The sequence below is a fragment of the Bos grunniens genome, chromosome 1, assembly GCF_055505025.1.
Source record: "Bos grunniens cultivar Pamir isolate PY7600 chromosome 1, Bosgru_T2T1.0, whole genome shotgun sequence".
Taxonomy (NCBI): domain Eukaryota; kingdom Metazoa; phylum Chordata; class Mammalia; order Artiodactyla; family Bovidae; genus Bos; species Bos grunniens.
Window position 1 is genome coordinate 142,041,881 of NC_141165.1, and position 22,783 is coordinate 142,064,663.

Below are 22,783 nucleotides of genomic sequence, written 5' to 3' on the forward strand. Positions count from 1 at the left end.
AATAATTAATGGCAGGTCATATGCACCATTTTAACCATTATCATCATCATTATTTCAGTGTTTTTATTGGAATGGTGATGATGATGATGGCAACAATACTGAGTTTTTCTTCTTTGTTTTCTATTTTTGTGACCCATTTATTCCATTATGTATCAGATGAGCAGCATTCTAGAATTTGTGATCAAGGTCTTAAGATATAATAGCAGAAATGTTTTCATTTGCTTTTAATTTTTTAAAAGTCAAGTGTTTGATGGACCTGGAAAGTTTTTTTTTTTTTTTAATTTTATTTTATTTTTAAACTTTACAATATTGTATTAGTTTTGCCAAATATCGAAATGAATCCGCCACAGGTATACCCGCGTTCCCCATCCTGAACCCACCTCCCTCCTCCCTCCCCTACCCTCCCTCTGGGTCGTCCCAGTGCACCAGCCCCAAGATGGTAACAATAACCCTGTGTAGGAGACAGCAAAAGAGACACCGATGTATAGATCAGTCTTATGGACTCTGTGGGAGAGGGAGAGGGTGGGGAGATTTGGGAGAATAGCATTGAAACATGTGTAATATCACGTATGAAACGAGTCGCCAGTCCAGGTTCGATGCACGGGACCTGGAAAGTTTAAGAAGAGAGTTACATTTTAGAGCTATTTTTAACCACATATAAAATCAACAAACTAGACATCAAAGTAAGTCACCAGATAAAGAGTTTGCATTTAACTGGATAGTTTTCTTTTCGATTCTAGTAATATTGACAAACTTTAAAGTTGTTTGACATAAATAAACACAAATTACATAACTTACAGAATGTGCTAATGCTAAATCCGATGCTGAGGAAATTAGTATCATTGTAATTTGTAAGCAACTTTAACACTGCTATATCTGTATGACCAGTCTTCCTTCCTTTGATCACTCAGAAATTCTTATGAGATTCACTTAAGCTTCTATCCTAAATTTATATGTGAAACTGTGTATAATAATAATAATATAATCTAAAATGGTGTAGCCTTTTCTGGAGATGTCAATTATATAAAGCAGCAATAGGGAACAGACTAGCCACAGGTAGTACAATACTTATTAATATTTGTATGTATGATTTAAGAGGAGACAGATTTGGACAAGAGAAAAAAATAGCAATAGTAGAAAGAGGATTAATTCATCTTACTTATGATCAAAATTTTCTTATGCTAAATCAGTGTTCTTTATTGCTCAGTTGCGTCTGACTCCTTGGACACAACAGTCAAATTAGAACACAGCATATACTAAAAAGTCAAAGGTATCTCAATGTAAATGATGCTTATGACTCCAGAGTTATAAATTATGCTGAGATTTATGCATAACTTGACTGCTGAAATTGAGCACAGCAAATGCACACCCAGTGCTATGGTTAGTTGCAATAAGCACACATCTAATTTAGTATTCCATGGAGCCATTAGAATTCCCATGATACCATGAATTGAATCCAGTTAATTGCCATAGCTGATTCTTCATTGAGTGAACATACAGTAGAACTAGATATATGAAATTATTAATTGAATTATCCTCTACATGTGCCAAAGTATATATTAGTTTTTATTCCCTTGGTAGTTTCCCTCAGCATAAATCAAATGAGAAAACTCAATCACTGAAAAAAAGAGTCAAGCTATTTTAGATTATTCTTTAAAAATGTACAGTTAATTCTTAGCTTATTTAAAGGGCTGACTACTTCACAAAATAGGCAATAAAATCTGTGAAAAGCAATGCATTCAGTTCAGTTCAGTTCAGTCATTCTGTTGTGTCTGACCCTTTAAGACCCCATGAATTGCAGCACTCCAGGCCTCCCTGTCCATCACCAACTCCTGGAGTACACTCAAACTCATGTCCATCGAGTCAGTGATGCCATCCAGCCATCTCATCCTCTGTCATCCCCTTCTCCTCCTGCCCCCAATCCCTCCAAGCATCTGAGTCTTTTCCAATGAGTCAACTCTTCGCATTAGGGGGCCAAAGTACTGGAGTTTCAGCTTTAGCATCATTCCTTCCAAAGAAATCCCAGGGCTGATCTCCTTTAGAATGTACCGGTTGGATCTCTTTGCAGTCCAAGGGACTCTCAAGAGTCTTCTCCAACACCACAGTTCAAAAACATCAATTCTTCAGTGCTCAGCTTTCTTCACAGTCCAACTCTCACATCCATACATGACCACTGGAAAAACCATGGCCTTGATTAGAAGGACCTTTTTTGGCAAAGTATCTCTGCTTTTGAATAATAGTATCTAGGTTGGTCATACCTTTCTTTCCAAGGAGTAAGCGTCTTTTAATTTCATGGATGTAATCACCATCTACAGTGATTTTGGAGCCCAGAAAAATAAAGTCTGACACTGTTTCCAGTGTTTCCCAATCTATGATGGGACCAGATGCCATGATCTTCATTTTCTGAATGTTGAGCTTTAAGCCATCATTTTCACTCTCCTCTTTCACTTTCATCAAGAGACTTTTTAGTTCCTCTTCACTTTCTGCCATAAGGTTGGTGTCATCTGCATGTCTGAGGTTATTGATATTTCTCCCAGCAATCTTGATTCCAGCTTGTGCTTCTTCCAGCCCAGCGTTTCTCATGATGTACTCTGCTTATAAGTTAAATAAGCAGTGTGACGGTATACAACCTTGACGTACTCCTTTTCCTATTTGGAATCAGTCTGTTGTTCCATGTACACTTCTAACTGTTGCTTCCTGACCTGCATATAGGTTTCTCAAGAGACAGGTCAAGTGGTCTGGTATTCCCATCTCTTTCAGAATTTTCCACAGTTTATTGTGATCCACACAGTCAAAGGCTTTGGCATAGTCAATAAAGCAGAAATAGATGTTTTTCTGGAACTCTCTTGCTTTTCGATGATCCAGTGGATGTTGGCAATTTATCTCTGGTTGCTCTGCCTTTTCTAAAACCAGCTCAAACATCTGTAAGTTCATGGTTCATTTACTGCTGAGGCCTGGCTAGGAGAATTTTGAGCATTACTTTACTAGCATGTGAGATGACTACAATTGTGTGGTAGTTTGAGCATTCTTCAGCATTGCCTTTCTTTGAGATTGAAATGAAAACTGACCTTTTCCAGTCCTATGGCCACTGGTGAGTTTTCCAAATTTACTGGCATATTGAATGCAGCACTTTCACAGCATCATCTTTCAGGGTTTGAAATAGCTCAACTGGAATTCCATCACCTCCACTAGCTTTGTTTGTAGTGATGCTTTCTAAGGCCTACTTGACTTCACATTCCAGGATGTCTGGCTCTAGGTGAGTGATCACACCATCATGATTATCTTGGTCGTGAAGATTTTTGTACAGTTCTTCTGTGTATTCTTGCCACCTCTTCTTAATATCTGCTGCTTCTCTTAGATCCATACCATTTCTGTCCTTTATCGAGCCCATTTTTGCATGAAATGTTCCCTTAGTATCTCTGATTTTCTTGAAGAGATCTCTAGTATTATAGACTTAACAGAGGATTGAAGTACTGAGTTCTGTGATTTTAGGAAAGCCAACCAAACATCTTCCTTTGTTAAAGGGAGTGTTACTGTCTAAAAATACATACGTGTCCTTGGTTTTAATTAATTCAATTAACTATTACTGAGTACCTACTGAATGCCAGATATAAATTCAGGTGCTGTACAGCAAAAAACAACATCATCTTTATTGTCATGGAACTTACAGTTTAATTAGGTAGAAAGAAGGCATGCAACTGCATTGAGATGAAATATATAAGAAAGTGATTAAAGAGATTGTCTTTAATCCATTGTATATTCTTGCCTCCTTTGTCAAAGATAAGGTGTCCATATGTGTGTGGATTTATCTCTGGGCTTTCTATTTTGTTCCATTGATCAATATTTCTGTCTTTGTGCCAGTACCATACTGTCTTGATAACTGTGGCTTTGTAATAGAGCCTGAAGTCAGGTAGGTTGATTCCTCCAGTTCCATTCTTCTTTCTCAAGATAGCTTTGGCTATTCGAGGTTTTTTGTATTTCCATACAAATTGTGAAATTATTTGTTCTAGCTCTGTGAAGAATACCGTTGGTAGCTTGATAGGGATTGCATTGAATCTATAAATTGCTTTGGGTAGTGTACTCATTTTCACTATATTGATTCTTCCAATCCATGAACATGGTATATTTCTCCATCTATTAGTGTCCTCTTTGATTTCTTTCACCAGTGTTTTATAGTTTTCTATATATAGGTCTTTAGTTTCTTTAGGTAGATATATTCCTAAGTATTTTATTCTTTCCATTGTAATGGTGAATGGAATTCTTTCCTTAATTTCTCTTTCAGTTTTCTCATTATTAGTGCATAGGAATGCAAGGGATTTCTGTATGTTGATTTAATATCCTGCAACTTTACTATAATCATTGATTAGTTCTAGTAATTTTCTGGTGGAGTCTTTAGGGTTTTCTATGTAAAGGATCATGTCATCTGCAAACAGTGAGAGTTTTACTTCTTCTTTTCCAATTTGGATTCCTTTTATTTCTTTTTCTGCTCTGATTGCTGTGGCCAAAACTTCCAAAATCTCTTTAACAAGTGGTGCTGGGAAATCTGGTCAACCACTTGTAAAAGAATGAAACTAGAACACTTTCTAACACCATACACAAAAATAAACTCAAAATGGATTAAAGATCTCAACGTAAGACCAGAAACTATAAAACTCCTAGAGGAGAACATAGGCAAAACACTCTCTGACATACATCACAGCAGGATCCTCTATGACCCACCTCCCAGAATATTGGAAATAAAAGCAAAAATAAACAAATGGGACCTAATTAAGCTTAAAAGCTTCTGCACAACAAAGGAAACTATTAGCAAGATGAAAAGGCAGCCTTCAGAATGGGAGAAAATAATAGCAAATGAAGCAACGGACAAACAACTAATCTCAAAAATATAAAAGCAACTCCTACAGCTCAACTCCAGAAAAATAAATGACCCAATCAAAAAATGGGCCAAAGATCTAAATAGACATTTCTCCAAAGAAGACATACAGATGGCTAACAAACACATGAAAAGATGTGCAACATCACTCATTATCAGAGAAATGCAAATCAAGACCACTATGAGGTACCATTTCATGCCAGTCAGAATGGCTGCGATCCAAAAGTCTACAAGCAATAAATGTTGGAGAGGGTGTGGAGAAAAGGGAACCCTCTTACACTGTTGGTGGGAATGCAAACTAGTACAGCCACTATGGAGAACAGTGTGGAGATTCCTTAAAAAACTGGAAATAGAACTGCCTTATGATCCAGCAATCCCACTGCTGGGCATACACACTGAGGAAACCAGAAGGGAAAGAGACACATGTACCCCAATGTTCATCGCAGCACTGTTTATAATAGCCAGGACATGGAAGCAACCTAGATGCCCATCAGTAGATGAATGGATAAGAAAGCAGTGGTACATATACACAATGGAGTATTATTCAGCCATTAAAAAGAATACATTTGAATCAGTTCTAATGAGGTGGATGAAACTGGAGCCTATTATACAGAGTGAAGTAAGCCAGAAAGAAAAACACCAATACAGTATACTAACGCATATATATGGAATTTAGAAAGATGGTAACAATAACCCTGTGTACGAGACAGCAAAAGAGACACTGATGTATAGATCAGTCTTATGGACTCTGTGGGAGAGGGAGAGGGTGGGGAGATTAGGGAGAATAGCATTGAAACATGTATAATATCATGTATGAAACGAGTCGCCAGTCCAGGTTCGATGCACGGTACTGGATGCTTGGGGCTGGTGCACTGGGACGACCCAGAGGGAGGGTAGGGGTGGGAGGAGGGAGGAGGGTTCAGGATGGGGTATGTGGGTATACCTGTGGCGGATTCATTTTGATATTTGGCAAAACTAATACAATATTGTAAAGTTTAAAAATAAAATAAAATTTAAAAAAAAAAGTGATTAGACAGATGGGACTAATAGTACAAAAGGCTGAAAGCATGAAAGAGCTATGGATGGTTAGAGTTTAAGGGATACAGTTAATCTGATGGATACAAGGTCACAGAAGTAGGTACAGGCCAGCTAATGTTGAACTTTGTACATCATCAAGAAGCTTTTCACTTAAAAGGTATGATGAGAACTTGAAGGGTTTAAGCAGCATAGTATCATTGGGCCCATCACTTCATGAGAAATAGATAGGGAAACAGTGGAAGCAGTGTCAGACTTTATTTTTTTGGGCTCCAAAATCACTTCAGATAGTGATTGCATCCATGAAATTAAAAGACGCTTACTCCTTGGAAGAAAAGTTATGACCAACCTAGGTAGCATATTGAAAAGCAGAGACATTACTTGCCAACAAAACTCTGTCTAGTCAAGGCTATCATTTTTCCAGTGGTCATGTATGGATGTGAGAGTTGGACTGTGAAGAAAGCTGAGCACTGAAGAATTGATGCTTTTGAACTGTGGTGTTGGAGAAGACTCTTGAGAGTCCCTTGGAGTGCAAGGAGATACAACCAGTCCATTCTGAAGGAGGTCTGCCCTGGGTGTTCTTTGGAGGGAATGATGCTAAAGCTGAAACTCCAGTACTTTGGCCACCTTATGCGAAGAGTTGACTCATTGGAAAAGACTCTGATGCTGGGAGGGATTGGGGGCAGGAGAAGAGGACGACAGAGGATGAGATGGCCTGATGACATCACCAACTCAATGGACATGAGTTTGAGTGAACTCCGGGCATTGGTGACGGACAGGGAGGCCTGGCATGCTGTGATTCATGGGGTCACAAAGAGTCGGACACGACTGAGCAACTGAACTGAACTGAACTAAACTGAAGATTATCTTGAAATAGAAGCTAGTAGGCCAGTAAGCCAGTTGGAAAAGGGCTTCTAAAATTCACTAGGTAATGAATATGGCCTTGAACTGGGATAAAATTGTGGTATGGAGGGAAGCAAATTATATCTTTATATACTGAGATTTATGATGAGGAAAACTTTTTAAATAGAATATTCTATTACACAATAAAGTTGTTGTTCCTAGTATGTATGGTTCTTAAAATCTAATATTCGTGATATAAAATTTTCAAATTTTAATTTAATTTAATATTTTATTTAATATTTTAAGAGCCACACATACTAGCAACAGCAGTTTTGTTGTTTTACCAGGACAATACATATTATGCTAACAATTCGATTTTAAAAGACTTAATTTGTTTTTCATTGTTTGTAAAGCTTACCCTAATAAGCTTTTTATTCACAAAATGGAGAGTATTACATATAGTGATGTTGTATAGTGAGTTGCCCTATTTAATTAATCATGAAGTGAAATTGAAAGTTGCTCAGTCATGTCCAACTCTTTGCAACCCCATGGACTATATCCATGGGATTCTCCAGGCCAGAATACTGGAGTGGGTAGCCTTTCCCTTCTCCAACCCGAGAATTGAACTGGGGTCACCTGCATTGATTCCCTGGTGGCTCAGAGGGTAAAAGCATCTGCCTGCAATGCAGGAGACATGGGTTCAATCCCTGGGTCGGGAAGACCCTCTGGAGAAGGAAATGGCAACCCAGTCCAGTACTCTTGCCTGGAAAATCCCATGGACGGAAAAGCCTGATAGGCTACAGTCCATGGGGTTGCAAAGAGTTGGACACAACTGAGCGACTTCACTTTCACTTTCACCTGCATTGCAGGTGAATTTTTTACCAACCGAGCTATGGGAAGCTCAATTAATCATGAGCCTTTCAAAATTCAAGATAAAGCTTTTTATATTTCAGTTCTCATAATCTGGATTGTGTTCTGTGATCAGCTCTGACTTTCCCAAGAGTTCTGGCTTTCCTAAAAGCAGGCAGAATTCAAGAATCCAGCTAGCAAAATTTAGTCTCACTCAGCAAGAAGTGAGACTAAAATCAGGTCATAGGTACCAATCACCAAAAAAATGTGTTCAGAAAACAAAACAAAACAAAAAAAGAACTTCAGAGCCTGAGGGGAAATGACAGAGAAAGTGAAATTCTTGTGTTAAGCAAGTAATTGTCAGGTACAGTGATGACTGTATTGTGTGCTCAGCTAATACTGGAGTGGGTAGCCTTTCCATTCTCCAGAGTATCTTCCCAACCCAGGGATAGAACCCAGGTCTCCTGCATTGCAGACAGATTCTTTACCAGCTGAGCCACAAAAGAAGCCAATAATGGGAGAGAGAGAAGCAGAGAGAGAGGAAGGAGACGAATGCAAAGGGAAGGAAAGGAAAGGAGAGGAGAGTAAAGGAAAGGAAAAGAAAGGAATAAAAAGACAGGGCAATCATCAAAACAGGAATATCTCAACATCAATAAGTCTGAAGTAGTCTTAAAAGTTGCTTTGATGCCTCCTGTTATGCCTAGAATATGAGTTTTCTAATTCCAGCTTTGAGGAAGTAAGAAATTCAGATCCTGGCAAGTTTTGCAGTTTCTTCTTAGGCGGGCAACTTAAAATCAGAGATTCAGTCAAGGTAATAGATGACAGAGAATGAGATGGTTGGATGGCATCACCGACTTGATGGACATGAATTTGAGCAAGCTCCGGAAGTTGATGATGGACAGGGAAACTTGGCATGCTGCAGTCCATGGGGTCTCAAAGAGACATGACTGAGCAACTGAACTTAATGGATATAAGCACTGTCGAAATACTCTGATCTATACAGCTGCCATTTAATTAAATCCAAATTATGTCTCCTTAAATCTTTTCATTGTGATAATAGCTAGGTGAACATAGTTCCTTGACTTTTTAAAAATCTGTATTCCTTTTACATCCAGTTTTACAAAATCTCCTTCTTTCAGTCTGTGAATTAATATGTAGATTTTTTTAAATCATGTAAACATATAGTAGAAGACATGAAAGCCTAAAGATAATCTATTTTTCAATATCATTGCCATTGCCACCTAGGACCTCTTGTATTATTTCTCTCTTGTGAATTCTGTGATTTTTAAGATATTAACTTATTAAAATCATATTTATGAAAGCAAGATTAGTCTTCATTTTCATTATATATTCATGAATATGCATTTATATTCAATGTAGTCTCTATATATAATGTATATATGTGAGTACATGTATATATAAATATACGTATAATATGTATATATTAAATTACCAGAGGCTTTTAAAAACAAGAATAGTTAGCAAAACCAAGTGAAGTCGCTCAGTCATGTCTGACTCTGCTGCCCCATGGACTGTAGTCTACCAGGTTCCTCTGTCCAAGGGATTTTCCAGGCAAGAGTACTGGAGTAGGTTGCTAATTCCTTCTACAGGGGATCTTCCCAACCCTGGGATTAAACCCACGTCTCCCTCATTGAAGGCAGATGCTTTACCATCTGAGCCACCAGGGAAGAGGTTTATAAAATTCTAGCCAAAAGCAAATGTTAGCTTTTATATGATTCAATGTCAAAGGTAATATTTACCAATATGTGTTAAATATTAAAACTCTCCTCTACATTTTAAAAATTTGTCCTAGGTTCATGTTTTCTATGGAGAAGGCAATGGCACCCCACTCTAGTACTCTTGCCTGGGAAATCCCATGGACGGAGGAGCCTGGTAGGCTGCCGTCCATGGGGTCACTAAGAGTTGGACACGACTGAGCGACTTCGCTTTCACTTTTCACTTTCATGCATTGGAGAAGAAAATGGAAACCTACCCCAGTGTTCTTGCCTGGAGAATCCCAGGGACGGCAGAGCCTGGTGGGCTGCTGTCTATGGGGTCGCACAGAGTTGGACATGACTGAAGTGACTTAGCAGCAGCAGCAGCATGTTTTCTATGTTTGTGGACTCTCAGAGATTAAGGAAACCAGTTCAAAGTATTCTATAAATAAAGTACAAAAGAAAACCTAAAGTCCAAATTAATAAACAGAAAATGAAGGTTACGTCTTTGCTATCTGGCAGAATTGGAAATTCAATTCAATGGCAAACCTGAAGCTATTTCCAATACGGTTGTTTGTTGTTTTTCAGTCATTCAGTTGTGTCAGACCCTTTGAGCCCCATGAATGGCAGCGTGCCAGGCTTCCCCATTCTTCACTATCTCCTGGAGTTTGTTGAAACTCATGTCCATTGAGTCAGATGCCATCCAGCCATCTCACCCTCTGTTGCTCCCTTCTCCTCCTGCCCTCAATCTCTCCCAGCAACATGGTCTTTTCCAAGATTCTGTACTTTGTGTCAGGTGGCCAAAGTATTGGAGCTTCAGCTTCAGCATCATTCCTTCAAAAGAATATTTATTGTTGATTTCCTTTAGGATTGACTGGTTTGTTCTCCTTGCTATCCAAGAGACTCTCAGGAGTCTTATCCAACATCATAGTTCAAAAGCATCAGTTCTTTGGTGCTCAGCCTTCTTTATGGCTCAACTCTCACAGCCATACATAACTACAGGAAAAATGATAGCTTTGACTCTACAGACCTTTATTTGTGAAGTGATGTCTCTTCTTTTAAATACACTAGTTTTGTCACAGCTTTTCTTCCAAGGAGCAAGTGTCTTTTAATTTCATGGCTGCAGTCACTGCACTAATTTTGGAGCCCCGCCAAAAATAAAATGTCACTGTTGCGATTGTTTCCCCACCTACCTGCCATGAAGTGATGGGGCTGGATGTGATGATCTAGTTTTTTTTTTGAATGTTGAGTTTTAAGCCAGCTTTTTCACTTTCCTTTCAGCTTCATCAGAAGGTACTTTAGTTCCTCTTCACTTTCTGCCATAAAGGTGGTATCATCTGCATATCTGAGTTTATTGGTATTTCTCCCACCAATCTTGATTCCAGTGTATGATTCATCCAGCCCAGCATTTTTCATGATGTACTCTGCATATAAGTTAAATAAGCAGGGGGACAACATGCAGCCTTGACACACTCCTTTTTCAATTTTGAACCAGTCCATTTTTCCATGTCCAGTTCTAACTGTTGCTTCTTGACCTGTATACAGGTTTATCGGGAGGTAGGTAAGGTAGTCTGGTATTCCCATCTCTTTAAGAATTTTCCACAGTTTATTTTAGTTCACACAGAGGCTTTCATGTAGGCTTTCCATGAAGCAGAAATAGTTTTTTTTTTTTTTTTTTTTTTTCTGTAATGTTCTTGCTTTCTCTGTGATCCAATGGATACTGGCAATTTGATCTCTAATTCCTCTGCTTTTTTTAAATTCAGCTTGTATATCTGGAAGTTCTCAGTTCACGTATTGTTGAAGCCTAGCTTAAAGGATTCCAGTACAATATTTTGCTTGTAAACAACAACCGCAAAATTCTGTGTTCCAGTGTAAATAGTCCTTCCACTATTGTGTGTATGTATGTCCAGATTCTTTTTGTAAAACTTTCGACAAGCACTGTGCTCTATGAAATTGATATGCTTGCAAATATTAGAGGTTAAAGTTCATCCTCTTTGGGGAATCTTTCCATGTGAATCCCCTGCACTTCATAACTGCAGTCATTGCTAATACCTTTTGAGACAGTGACCTTACCTATTCCACTCCTGCTGAACTGTGTTTTGCCTTGTCGTATTTTGTTGTTCAATCGCTAAGCCTTGTGGTAGAGTTATTTGTTTTTGCATCTGCCTGAGCCACTAGAAAGGATTCCCTGTTGGCAAGAATTCCCCCATTTAAAAATTGCTTATCATAAAGCAGACACAAAGTAATAATTCTGTATAATTAGTGCAGTGGCTACCCTTCCCAGAGGTGAAAATTCAGAATCTTTAAGAGGAAGCCTTAGGCATCTGATTCCTTTCCACAACCAGCTCAAAGTATGATCTTGAGGAATAGCCAGGGGACAAAACTTTTCTACCTAAGCAACTATCTCCAACATTTGCTAATGGCTTAGTATCAGTAGCCATAAACTATTATATTATTCTGACTAGAGATGTGCAATCGGTTCAGTCATTAATATTTAGAAAAATTTTAGCATTGCTTTTTGCAAGGCACCTTACCATGGCAGTGTTTGAAATGACTGATAGTTAAAATATCACACCAAATAAAACCAAAGCATAAACAAGGTGCAAATTATTTTCAACATTCTATAAAGTATAGAATAGTATACTGAACTTTAAACTGGTTTTGTAGGAGTAAGTTTTGTAGCAAAACAGAATTGCATCATCCTTTAGAGATAACATGTAGTGTAGACATTTAAATAAAAATAGGGACATTATTTAAGGGATCAAGTACCATATATGATGACACAATGCTGTCAGAATTAAAGATGAGTATTGCTCTCTTGAGAACATAAGAAAAAATACACTACTTATTTTTTTTAACTATAAAACATATTATTGTGCAGTGACTTAATTTTTTAATGGAAATTAAGCTTTCTTACAATTAAATTTTGAATACCTACTGTTTCTTGATAAATAAAACTGAACATTTCCCAAAAGTTATATATATATATATGTGTGTGTGTGTGTCCAGTATAGAGTGAAAGTGAAGTCGCTCCTTTGTCTCTGACTCTTTGCGATCCCATGGACTGTAGCCTACCATGCTCCTCCATCCATGGGATTCTCCAGGCAAGAGTACTGGAGTCGGTTGCCATTTCCTTCTCCAGGGAATCTTCCCAACCCAGGGATCAAACTCAGGTCTCCTGCATTTCAGGCAGATGCTTTACCCTCTGAACCTCCAGGGAAGACACATAGAGTGAATATATATTCATATATGCAAAGAGCGAACTTATTGGAAAAGACCCTGATGCTGGGAAAGACAGAAGAAGGAGAAGGGTGTGACAGAAAATGAGATGATTGGATGTCATCAGCGACTCAATGGACATGAGTTTGAACAAACTCCAGAAAACAGTAAAGAATAGGGAAACAGGGTGTGCGGCAGTCCATGGGATCTCAACAGTAGGATATGACTTATGATTGAACAATATATTCACATACATGAACATACATATATATATATATACACGTGAAAGAATCAAAATTAAAATTTCACTGTTGAGAAAGAACAGAATGGAAAACATATCAGTATTCATATTTGACATTTTTAGAATATGGAAGATATTTTTGGCAATTATGTTTAGTATTGGCAGTTATGTTTAGTATAGTACATAGCTATAACCTACGTATGATGTTTTTGTTAACAAAATCCCCTTACTCTTCATTATATTCTAGAATATTTTTTATTAGAGGCAGTATATGTTCAGGAAAAACACATATGAAATATAGCATGATATCTATAAACTGTGATTATCAGGTTCAAATATCCTCATACTCAAAATGGCAACTCTCAGTACATGTTAGAAAAAGCAATGATGGAAGCAATGTAATATATTTTCATATCGTAATGTTTCAACAATTATTTGGAAATAGATAACAAGTGAGTTAATTTATCAATATCATAATAGGGAATTGAATATTAAGCTCTATTTGGGAAATTCTGTGAATTTTTCTGAGGTAAAAATTATATGGTAAATACATTTTAAATGAAAATAAAATTAAGTGTTTTAAAAGGCAATTGTATTTTAAGATATTAGTAAATATTCCCAATTGGGGATGAAATTTGTTCTTTATTGAGATGTCAGCTGGTAACTTCCACTTACTTTGGGCTTTTTTTTTTTTTTTTAAATGCAAGAACTAACCTGTCAAGATTAGAGCAAAGTACTATGAGTTGGCCTTCCTATGTGGCACTAGTGGTAAAGAATCTGCCTGCTAATGCAGGAGACATAAGTGACTCCATTCAATACCTAGGTTGGGAAGATCCACTGAAGGAGGGCGTGGAATTCCACTCCAGTATTCTTATATAGAGAGTTCTATGGAGAAGGCAATGGCAACCCACTCTAGTACTCTTGCCTGGAGAATCCCATGGACGGAGGAGCCTGGTGGGCTGCAGTCCATGGGGTCGCAAAGAGTCGGACACGACTGAGCAACTTCACTTTCACTTTTAACTTTCATGCATTGGAGAAGGCAATGGCAGCCCACTCCAGTGTTCTTACCTGGAGAATCCCAGGGACTGCAGAGCCTGCTGTCTGTGGGGTCTCACAACATCAGACACGACTGAAGTGACTTAGCAGCAGCAGCATGGACAGAGAAGCCTGGCAGGTTACAGTCTGTAGGGTTGCACAGAGCCGGATATGACTGAAGCAACATAGCATGCACACACTATGAGTTAGCATATTCATATATTTCTTAGTCACAAGAAAGCTACACAGCACTATTTAAAACTTACCTTTGAAATAAACATCTGTAAATAAGCAGTAGCCAAATTAATTTTATGAACAAAATAACTGTTATTGTTCTCCAGTCACTAAGTTTTGCCCAAATCTTGCAACCCCATGAACTTCAGTACACCAGGTTTCCTTTTGTTCACTGTCTCTGGAGTTTGCTTAAACTCATGTCCATCGACTAGGTGATGCCATCCAACCATTCCATCTTCTGTTGTCCCCTTCTCCTCCTGCCTTCAATCTTTCCAAGTATCAGGGTCTTTTGAGTGGCAAATGAGTAGACTCTTTGCATCAGGTGGTCAAAGTATTGGGGCTTCAGCTTCAGCATCTGTCCTTCCAATGAATATTCAGGACCGATTCCCTTTGGGATTGATGGATTTGATCTCCTTGCTGTCCAATAGACTCTCAAGAGTCTTCTCCAGTACCACAATTCAAAAAAGCATCAATTGTTCAGCATTCAGCTTTCTTTATGGTCCTACTCTCTCTCACATTCATTCATGACTACTGGAAAAACCATAGCTTTGACTATATAGACCTTTGTTGGCAAAGAGATGTCTCTGCGTTTTAGTAAGTTGTCTAGGTTTGACAGAGATTTCCTTCCAGGGAGCAAGAGTCTTTTAATTTCATGGCTACAGTTACTGTCCACAGTGATTTTGGAGCCCAAGAATATAACATCTGTCACTGTTTCAACTTTTCCCCATCTGTTTGCCATGAAGTGATGGGACCGGATGCTATGATCTTAGGTTTTTGAATGTTGTTTTAAGCCAGTTTTTCAGTGTCCTCTTTCACACTCATCAAGAGGCTCTTTAGTTCCTTTTCATTTCTGCCATTGGAGTGATATCAACTACATATCCGAGGCTGTTGATATTTCTCAGATTAATTTCCTGAGTTTTTAATCTAAGGACTATTTATTCAAAAGTAGTTTGCTAACACATTCTAGCCATAAAATCCATAGTGGGGAAATGACTCGCATTTCTCAGAATGTATTTCTTCTTACATGTTAGCTTCATGTCCATCAGCATGGAAATTGGAAAAGTGTTCATTTTAATAATCTCAAATTCTTGGCATTACCTAAAAATAAGTGAGTGTACTAATATGCCATGATCATTCTGATCCGTATTATATATTTATTTTATTGCTTAAATACATATAAAGGACATAATAAATGCTTCCTTGGTTATTACTTGGTATTATCACTTCAAAAATGAGTTCCAATATTGAGTAACATTGTTAATGATATATAGAAACTAATCTCTGATAATGTATTCATCATTGGTAATATAATAATTGGCATAGAAGTGTAGTTTCATGAAGGGAATATAAAAAGCCAAAGACTGTGGTCTGGGCTTCCCTGGTGGCTCAGACGGTAAAGCATCTGCCTGCAACGTAGGAGACCCAGGTTCAAAGCCTGGGTCAGGAAGATCCCCCGGAGAAGGAAATGGCAACCCACTCCAGTATTATTGCCTGTAAAATACTGTGGAAGAATGAGTCTGGTGGGCTGTCGTCGATGGGATCACACAGAATTGGACATGACTGAAGTGACTGAGCACACACACAAAAATTGTGGTCTTGACTCAGCCATCATGCTCCCCAGTACCCCAGAACAAGGTTTCTCATATATAGAATAAAGATTTGTAGATGATTCCTGTGTTCCTTTCCAGATATTAGATTCTGTAAGATATGTCCAGTTCTGCAGAATTTATAGTGATCCTGTGCACAAAAGTGTTGCATGTTTAGCTTGGTTCACATTTAGATACTATGCATACAAGCATCTCTTCTTCTTGCAACGACAACTTGGTCAGTTCACAAAGTTGGGTATAAATCTTCCATCTTTCCCTGTCTGAATGTCTGGTTGGGTATATTTAAAAAATACTTATAACTCTAACACTTTACATGTACAAAATTACAGAAAACAGATCAATGTCTATTTGCTTCTGATCTGTCTTTGTCATCTCCTCTTAAAAAGAAGAAAGAAAGTAGTTATTTTTTAATTATCTTTCTTGAGATTATGCTTTCTTTTGTCAAAGATAAGTTATTCTGAAACTTGCTAAAAATTGTAAGGAAAACTTTATTCAAAAGTTTTGCAGTAGGGGTCAATACTGTTGAAATGAAGGAGGAAGATTAAACAGAACTCTGAGTACAAAGACAAGTAGGGATTTATAGCCAATGAAGCAGAGTGACAGGAGTCAATGGATGAAAAATTATTGAGAAGAACTTGATTAAATTTCAAGGAGAATACAATTCTTACTAAACTGACCTAATAGGGTTCTTCTAAAAGCAGGCTATGGACATATACATTAAGGAACTTGACCAGATATTGACAGTAATCAGCTATCAAGGGTGGAAGGAGTTTCACTAAACTGACTTAGCAGCATTCCCTTTTAAAGGTAAATCAGAGACAGAGCTAAGGACAAAGACCATATAAAAAGTGGGTTCTATGTAAGCCTGACTAAAGCTTTATCAAGGAGGGAATTTTTGCCACTTCCCTTGATTCTCATTGAAAGAAAGTCTTTACCTTCCTATCCAGTGAATGACATATTTTAATTTGTCACTATTCAGGTTTCTCTTATTTTTCTTATCAACTCTGCTCAATTGAAAAATGTGTTCTTCTAATAAAGTATTTCCATTCATTATAGTTTGTAAAATATTTTAATTCAAAAGTTAATATGATTGAGGGGACATACAATGCCTTAAGAGATGCTTTGAGAATTTTACATTTCATGTAGTCATGAATTAACATGAAATGCAAAGAATGCAACTTCAAGGTGAAAATTTGTCCATGCCTGTCTTTTTTTCTGTCTATAAATTATCAAGTCTGATCTTTCCACAGTTCTACTTATGAAATGTTCCCTTCCCATCCTCTAAATTTTTTAAATGCCATAAGTTATTTCCTCTGTACAACATTTGAAGCCTTTCATGATGTGAAAGCCATACTTTTTTGAAAATTAAAATTCTTGATTTGATTATCATCATGAGATATGGCTACATATTTTAGCCTAAAGTCTTCGTGTGTTGCCTCAGCCAGTCACATCCTTTTTCAGAAAGTTGCCCCATATCAACTGCTCAATTTCATTAATATGCCATCCTGTGCCAATGAATACTGCTGCTTTGCTACTGTCTTGACATTTGCATAGCATACAATGTACAGGAATTTATTTTCTGTTTTATTATAGATAGAATTTATCAATATTTTCCTGCCTCATACCTCAAATACATTTTTTAATGTGGCTTTTAGCATAGCATATATTTCCTGTAGCACATTTGCATTCGGCATCAGTAATTCCAAATTAAATTCCCACTGAGATCATCAGGCAAGCAATTAGTGGCAATTGCTTGCTTTTATAGAGTAGTCAAATCATGCCCAAAGTTTATGGCTAAATTATAATAATATAATACACATACACACAGATGCTATATTTTGGACGGAGTAGACTGTAAATCAGGTGTTAATAGTTACATTAACGTGTGATTTTCATATTGGGCTACATATACATGCAGCTATACTATTTATAAACCTCTCCCTAGAATTATAAGAGATTATATTTCATATATATTAACCAGTAATAAAATATTTTATAGATAGAGCTAGAGATAGAAATGGATATAGACTTAGCTTTTGACTTTAAATATCAGGAAGTTTGTCTTCTCTTACAGTTACACCCCAAATATATTCTTAGATTTTTCACTGAATCTTCCCAGGTCATGAAAAAGGTGTTTTTTTTTTTTTCCCTCTCTCCTTCAAAATACCTTCCGTTCATTTTAACTGAACCATTGGGTTAAATTTACTGACAATATCCAGTAAATTTGGTGTGTGGTTTTTGAGAACCAAGTAAGCATCTTACATTTAATAAGCCATCAGGTATGTGGTCATGACCAAGACAAATCTTTTTTATTAAAGTAAAATTGACCTACAACATTTTATTAGTTTTACTGTACAACATAGTGATTTGTCATTTTTATGCATTAGGAAATGATCACAAGGATAAGTCTAGTTATCACCATACAAATTATTAGTAAATTATTGCCTATATTCCTAAGGCCATCCATATATTACACCCCTGAGACTTTATAACTGGAAGTACGTTCCTTTGATCTCCTCCCCCTATTTTGCTCATGCCTCCAACCACGCCCACCACCCCCGCTCCCCCCCCCCCCCGCAACAACTGACAAATTGTTTTCTGTATCTATGAGCCTGTTTCTATTTTTGTTATGTTTGTTCATTTTGTTTCTCTGATTTCACATGTAAGTGAAATCACATGGTATTTGTCTTTCTCTGTCTGACTTAGTTCACTTAGCACAATATCCTTTGGGTTCATCCAAGTTGTTACAGATGGCAAAATTTCATTCTTTTTTAAGGCTCAGTTTCAAGGCTGAATAACACTATATATTCTTTGTTAAACCCAAAATATTTAGACCACTTGGTAGAGAAGTAATCATATAGGTTATTCTGTCAGGTCAGTTAATTTCTCTTTCTTAGTTCTTGCCTCATTGCAACAAAACGTGAAATGCCGGACTAAAGGTTTTAAAACAACACACAGATTACAGCTCAGTTCAGCTCAAGCCGACAAATCTTTTATTAGACAGACACTTCCAACATATGCGAGCAGGCTTACCCCAAAGGAGTCCTCCTCTTTTCCCTCTTGGTTTCCCCCTTTTTTACTTCCGTTCTCCTCCTTTTGGTTATGCTCTGTGCAAAATAGGGCTTGTACCCACTACCAATCAATGAGAGGGAATACAAATGGGCATATGCTCAAGACCGATTGATGAAATTGCAAGTTATACTTCAGTAGGCTCTGTTGTTTATGTCTTCCCATATTCAATCTGTTATGTGTTAGTTGCTCAGGCATGTCTGACTCTTTGCGGCTCCATGAACTGTAGCCCTACAGGCTCCTCTGTCCATGGGATTCTCCAGGGAAGAACATTGGAATGGGTTGCCATTCCCTTCTCACCGGATCTTTACAACCCATGGGTCAAACCTGGGTCTCCCACATTGCTGAAAGATTCTTTACCATCTGAGCCACCAGGGAAGGCCCACTCAGTCTGTTATCCTTAATGGGCTCCTTGCTACAAAAGGTTACTTGGAGAAGCCTCTGAGATTAGGTTACATCTACTGTGTGCCTAGGGTCCACATGCAGGAGTTGGAGAAGTGTCTCTGGTTGTTTTGTAGCATATCTGTGAGTTTTGGGTGTGTCTGGAATGGATTTCAGAGACCAACTTACATCACCTTCAGCCAGGCCATCCCTCATTGCTCATGAATAACTTCCTTCCTAACAATTCCATTTCCTACTACAGTGATGAGGGAAAGCATAGGATCTGTGGGAACACAAAGTAGTGAACCTAACCCACAACTGAATGTTGTGGAAAAGCAATGTTAAGTTAGTGTGGAGCTTAGTTTTGAAGGCAGCCAGGTAGAGGGAAGGGCAGGCACATTGCAAGGTGAGGGAAAACCACCAGAAGATATGTCTGTAATATTTAGCAAAGTGCCAATATGAGTCACTGTTTATCCAGTCCTCTTTTGAGAGCCATTAAGTTGTTTTGAACTTTATTATTAAAACAATGTGCTAAAAGTCCTTTATATTAACATTTGATAATGCTTATACTTCTTTTCTCTGGAGAGATATTTAAGACTGCACTGCAGAATCTTAAGACTTTTTTGTTCCTGAGGAATTGTCCCAATTTTTTTTCTCTTCAGCAATGTACGATAAAGTCCATGTAACCAAAATGCTGCTAGTACTTGATATTATAAATCTGTTCCTGGGTTGAATAGAAATTCAACTGACCCTGGTTAAAATTACCCCAGATCATCCCATACCTACAACTTAGTACTAGAATAAGCTTGATAGCTTTTACTCCAGAGACCTCATTCTTAATAACAGAATAACACCTTCCTCACAGGTTATTAAAAAAATACAATAAAATAAAATGTATAAACTTACTGTCATATATAAAGTATTCAATAAGAATGTCATACTTCTATATGATTTTGGCATTAAAAACATACAGTAAAACATACATAGGACAAGGATATTTAAATAATTATCTATGCATTTGTACCAGAGATTGTAATTCTTACATTATATATCTGATATATAATCTGCTGATATAACAAAATTGGGAGCAGGTCATTATTAAGTAATTTGAGTAGTAAAGCAAAACTTCTAATTTGTACAATTTTAAATTAATAACTTATCAGGGATATTAAGTTCTAGATAGTTAAAATTAGTAACAAGAATAATCAGTTTAAATACCAGGAACAACAACAACAACAAATATATCAGCAGCATTTTAGCTAACACTTTGTTTCAGTTCAGTTCAGTTGCTGAACTGAACTCTTTGCAACCCCCTGGGCTGCAGCACGCCAGGCTTCCCTGTCCATCACCAACTTCTGGAGCTTACTCAAACTCATGTCCATCAAGTCAGTGAAGACATCCAACCATCTCAGACTCTGTCATCCCCTTCTCCTACTGCTCTCAATCTTTCCCAGCATCAGGGTCTTCTCCAGTGAATCAGTTATTTGCATCAGGTGGCCAAAGTATTGGAGCTTCAGTTCAGTATCAGTCCTTCAAATGAATATTCAGTACTGATTTCCTTTAGGATTGACTGGTTTGATCCCCTTGCAGTCCAAGGGACTCTCAAGAGTCTTCTCCAACATCACAGTTCAAAAGCATGACTTTTTTGGTGCTCTGCTTTCTTTATGGTCCAACTCACATCCATATATTGCTACTGGAAAAAAAAACATCTTTGACTATATGGACTTTTGTTGGTAAAGTAATGTCTCTGCTTTTTAATATGCTATCTATGTTTGTCATAGTTTTTCTTCCAGGGAGCAAATGTCTTGTAATTTCATGGCTGCAGTTACCATCTGCAGTGATTTTGGAGCCCAGGACAATAAAGTCTGTCACTGTTTCCATTGTTTCACCGTCAATTTACTATGAAGTTATGGGACTGGATGCCATAATCATAGCACTTATTTTAGGATTATGTTTTTTGTTTAAAAATTGTAAATATGAATCCTTTCAATTATATAGTCAGGCTACTGAGGCTCAGAAAAGTCATAGTTGATTGGCATTTGGGCTCCATCATACTTCTAGAATGGAACAAAACAAAAACATGTCTATGTAGCACAACTAGGTTTTGCAGTTAGGTTTTTACAATGAAATAATATTTTTTTTCTCTTTCTCTCACCTATAATTATAATGGTCTGGTGTAGGGGCCTGAAAATTAAAATAGCATTATAGGAGCTAAAATTCAAATTAACTATTGTTGATTAATTTAAAACATACCTTCTTATTTAATACTGAAAAAGTCACTTTAGGAAATAATTGTTGTGACATTACCATTTAAATTTTATGTCTGCTTTAACAATTTTATAGGAGAAATTATATAACTAAGCCAAGGCTGAAAAATGACATAAGACCATAGATTTTATTGTTTTATCCTAAATTCTCACTTGTAATGAAAGTTGTTCCAGGAATATATTTCACATATGTAGAGAGCCATTAACTTGCTGGATGGAAATTTTTGTCAGATTATTAAAAGCAAACAACTGTTAGTGTTAATATTTCATATTTTAATAATTGGCCAACTTTGAATACTTTATATTAAAATGATTTGATGAATCAGTCAAATTATATATTTTTATGAGTTCTAAAATCACATATTAAATATATGCAATTAGAATTACTGTGGCTTTTTTTGTAGTCAATAATGATTAATATTGTTTATACTAATTAAATGACTATCTTAAAGAAAATATCTATAATGTTATATTGTATTGCTTTACAGATGCTCCCAAGTTCATATCAAATCAAACAATTTATTACTCTTGGGAAGGAAATCCAATAAATATAAGCTGTGATGTGAAATCAAATCCACCAGCATCAGTCCATTGGAGAAGAGAGAAATTAGTCTTGCCAGCTAAAAACACCACTAATTTAAAGACATATAGCACAGGGAGAAAAATAATATTAGAGGTAAGTCTTCATTATATATCAACAAATTGTATTATTTTGGCAGTTATCTACTATTTTAGAATATATTTAAGTATCTTGATATATAAATTATCTATAATTCTATCCTATATTATACATATACCATGTTGTGTATATTTCATGTTTATTTGCTTAAAGAGAAATTTTATGCATTTGGGGCATTGTCAATTAATGGTTAGTGTCTCACTATTTACTTATATGGGCTTACTTATATAGATATATGGCTATATAGCAAAAGTCATTATATTTCATGAATTTATATTTTAAAAAAAACAATTGTATCACGGAAAAGTAGGGAGAAAGAATGAATAGTTTGTAAGTTTTTGAGGGCCAAAGTTCAATTTCAGTGTTGCTACTAGGCATTGAGTTTGTGATTACATCATCCTGCTTCCTGGATCAGCATATATAAATGCTATCTGCTGGCTACATATTTACAAGTTCCTAAATAAACCTGATTTGCTTGTTCATTGCCTCATTTCATTTTATATTTTATATTAAGGTTGTAGATAATTGTTTTTATACTGCCGAGTACCTGGCCTTTAAATTCTGTTTGAATACAGTATCTTTTATTTATTAATTGTAGATTATGTTTGTATATCAATTTCTAATGTTTATCTATGACAATGATCATCAGTCCTTCTAATTTATGATGCTTTCATAACAACTGAGAATCTTTCTCAAATAGCACGTTTAGCTAGAAAGATGCTATATTTTCTCTACT

The 22,783-nt window shown here is 36.8% G+C and overlaps 1 protein-coding gene across 2 annotated transcripts in view; it reads left to right on the forward strand.

Annotated features, from left to right (window-relative positions):
- The window catches only part of NCAM2 (neural cell adhesion molecule 2), a 559,186-nt gene that overhangs the window by 434,007 nt on the left and 102,396 nt on the right, over nt 1-22,783 (forward strand). For both annotated transcript variants that reach the window (XM_086322171.1, XM_086322181.1), the window contains exon 10: nt 21,857-22,044. In XM_086322171.1, coding sequence (XP_086178297.1) covers nt 21,857-22,044 — 188 coding nt within the window. The remainder of the gene's footprint in view (nt 1-21,856; nt 22,045-22,783) is intronic.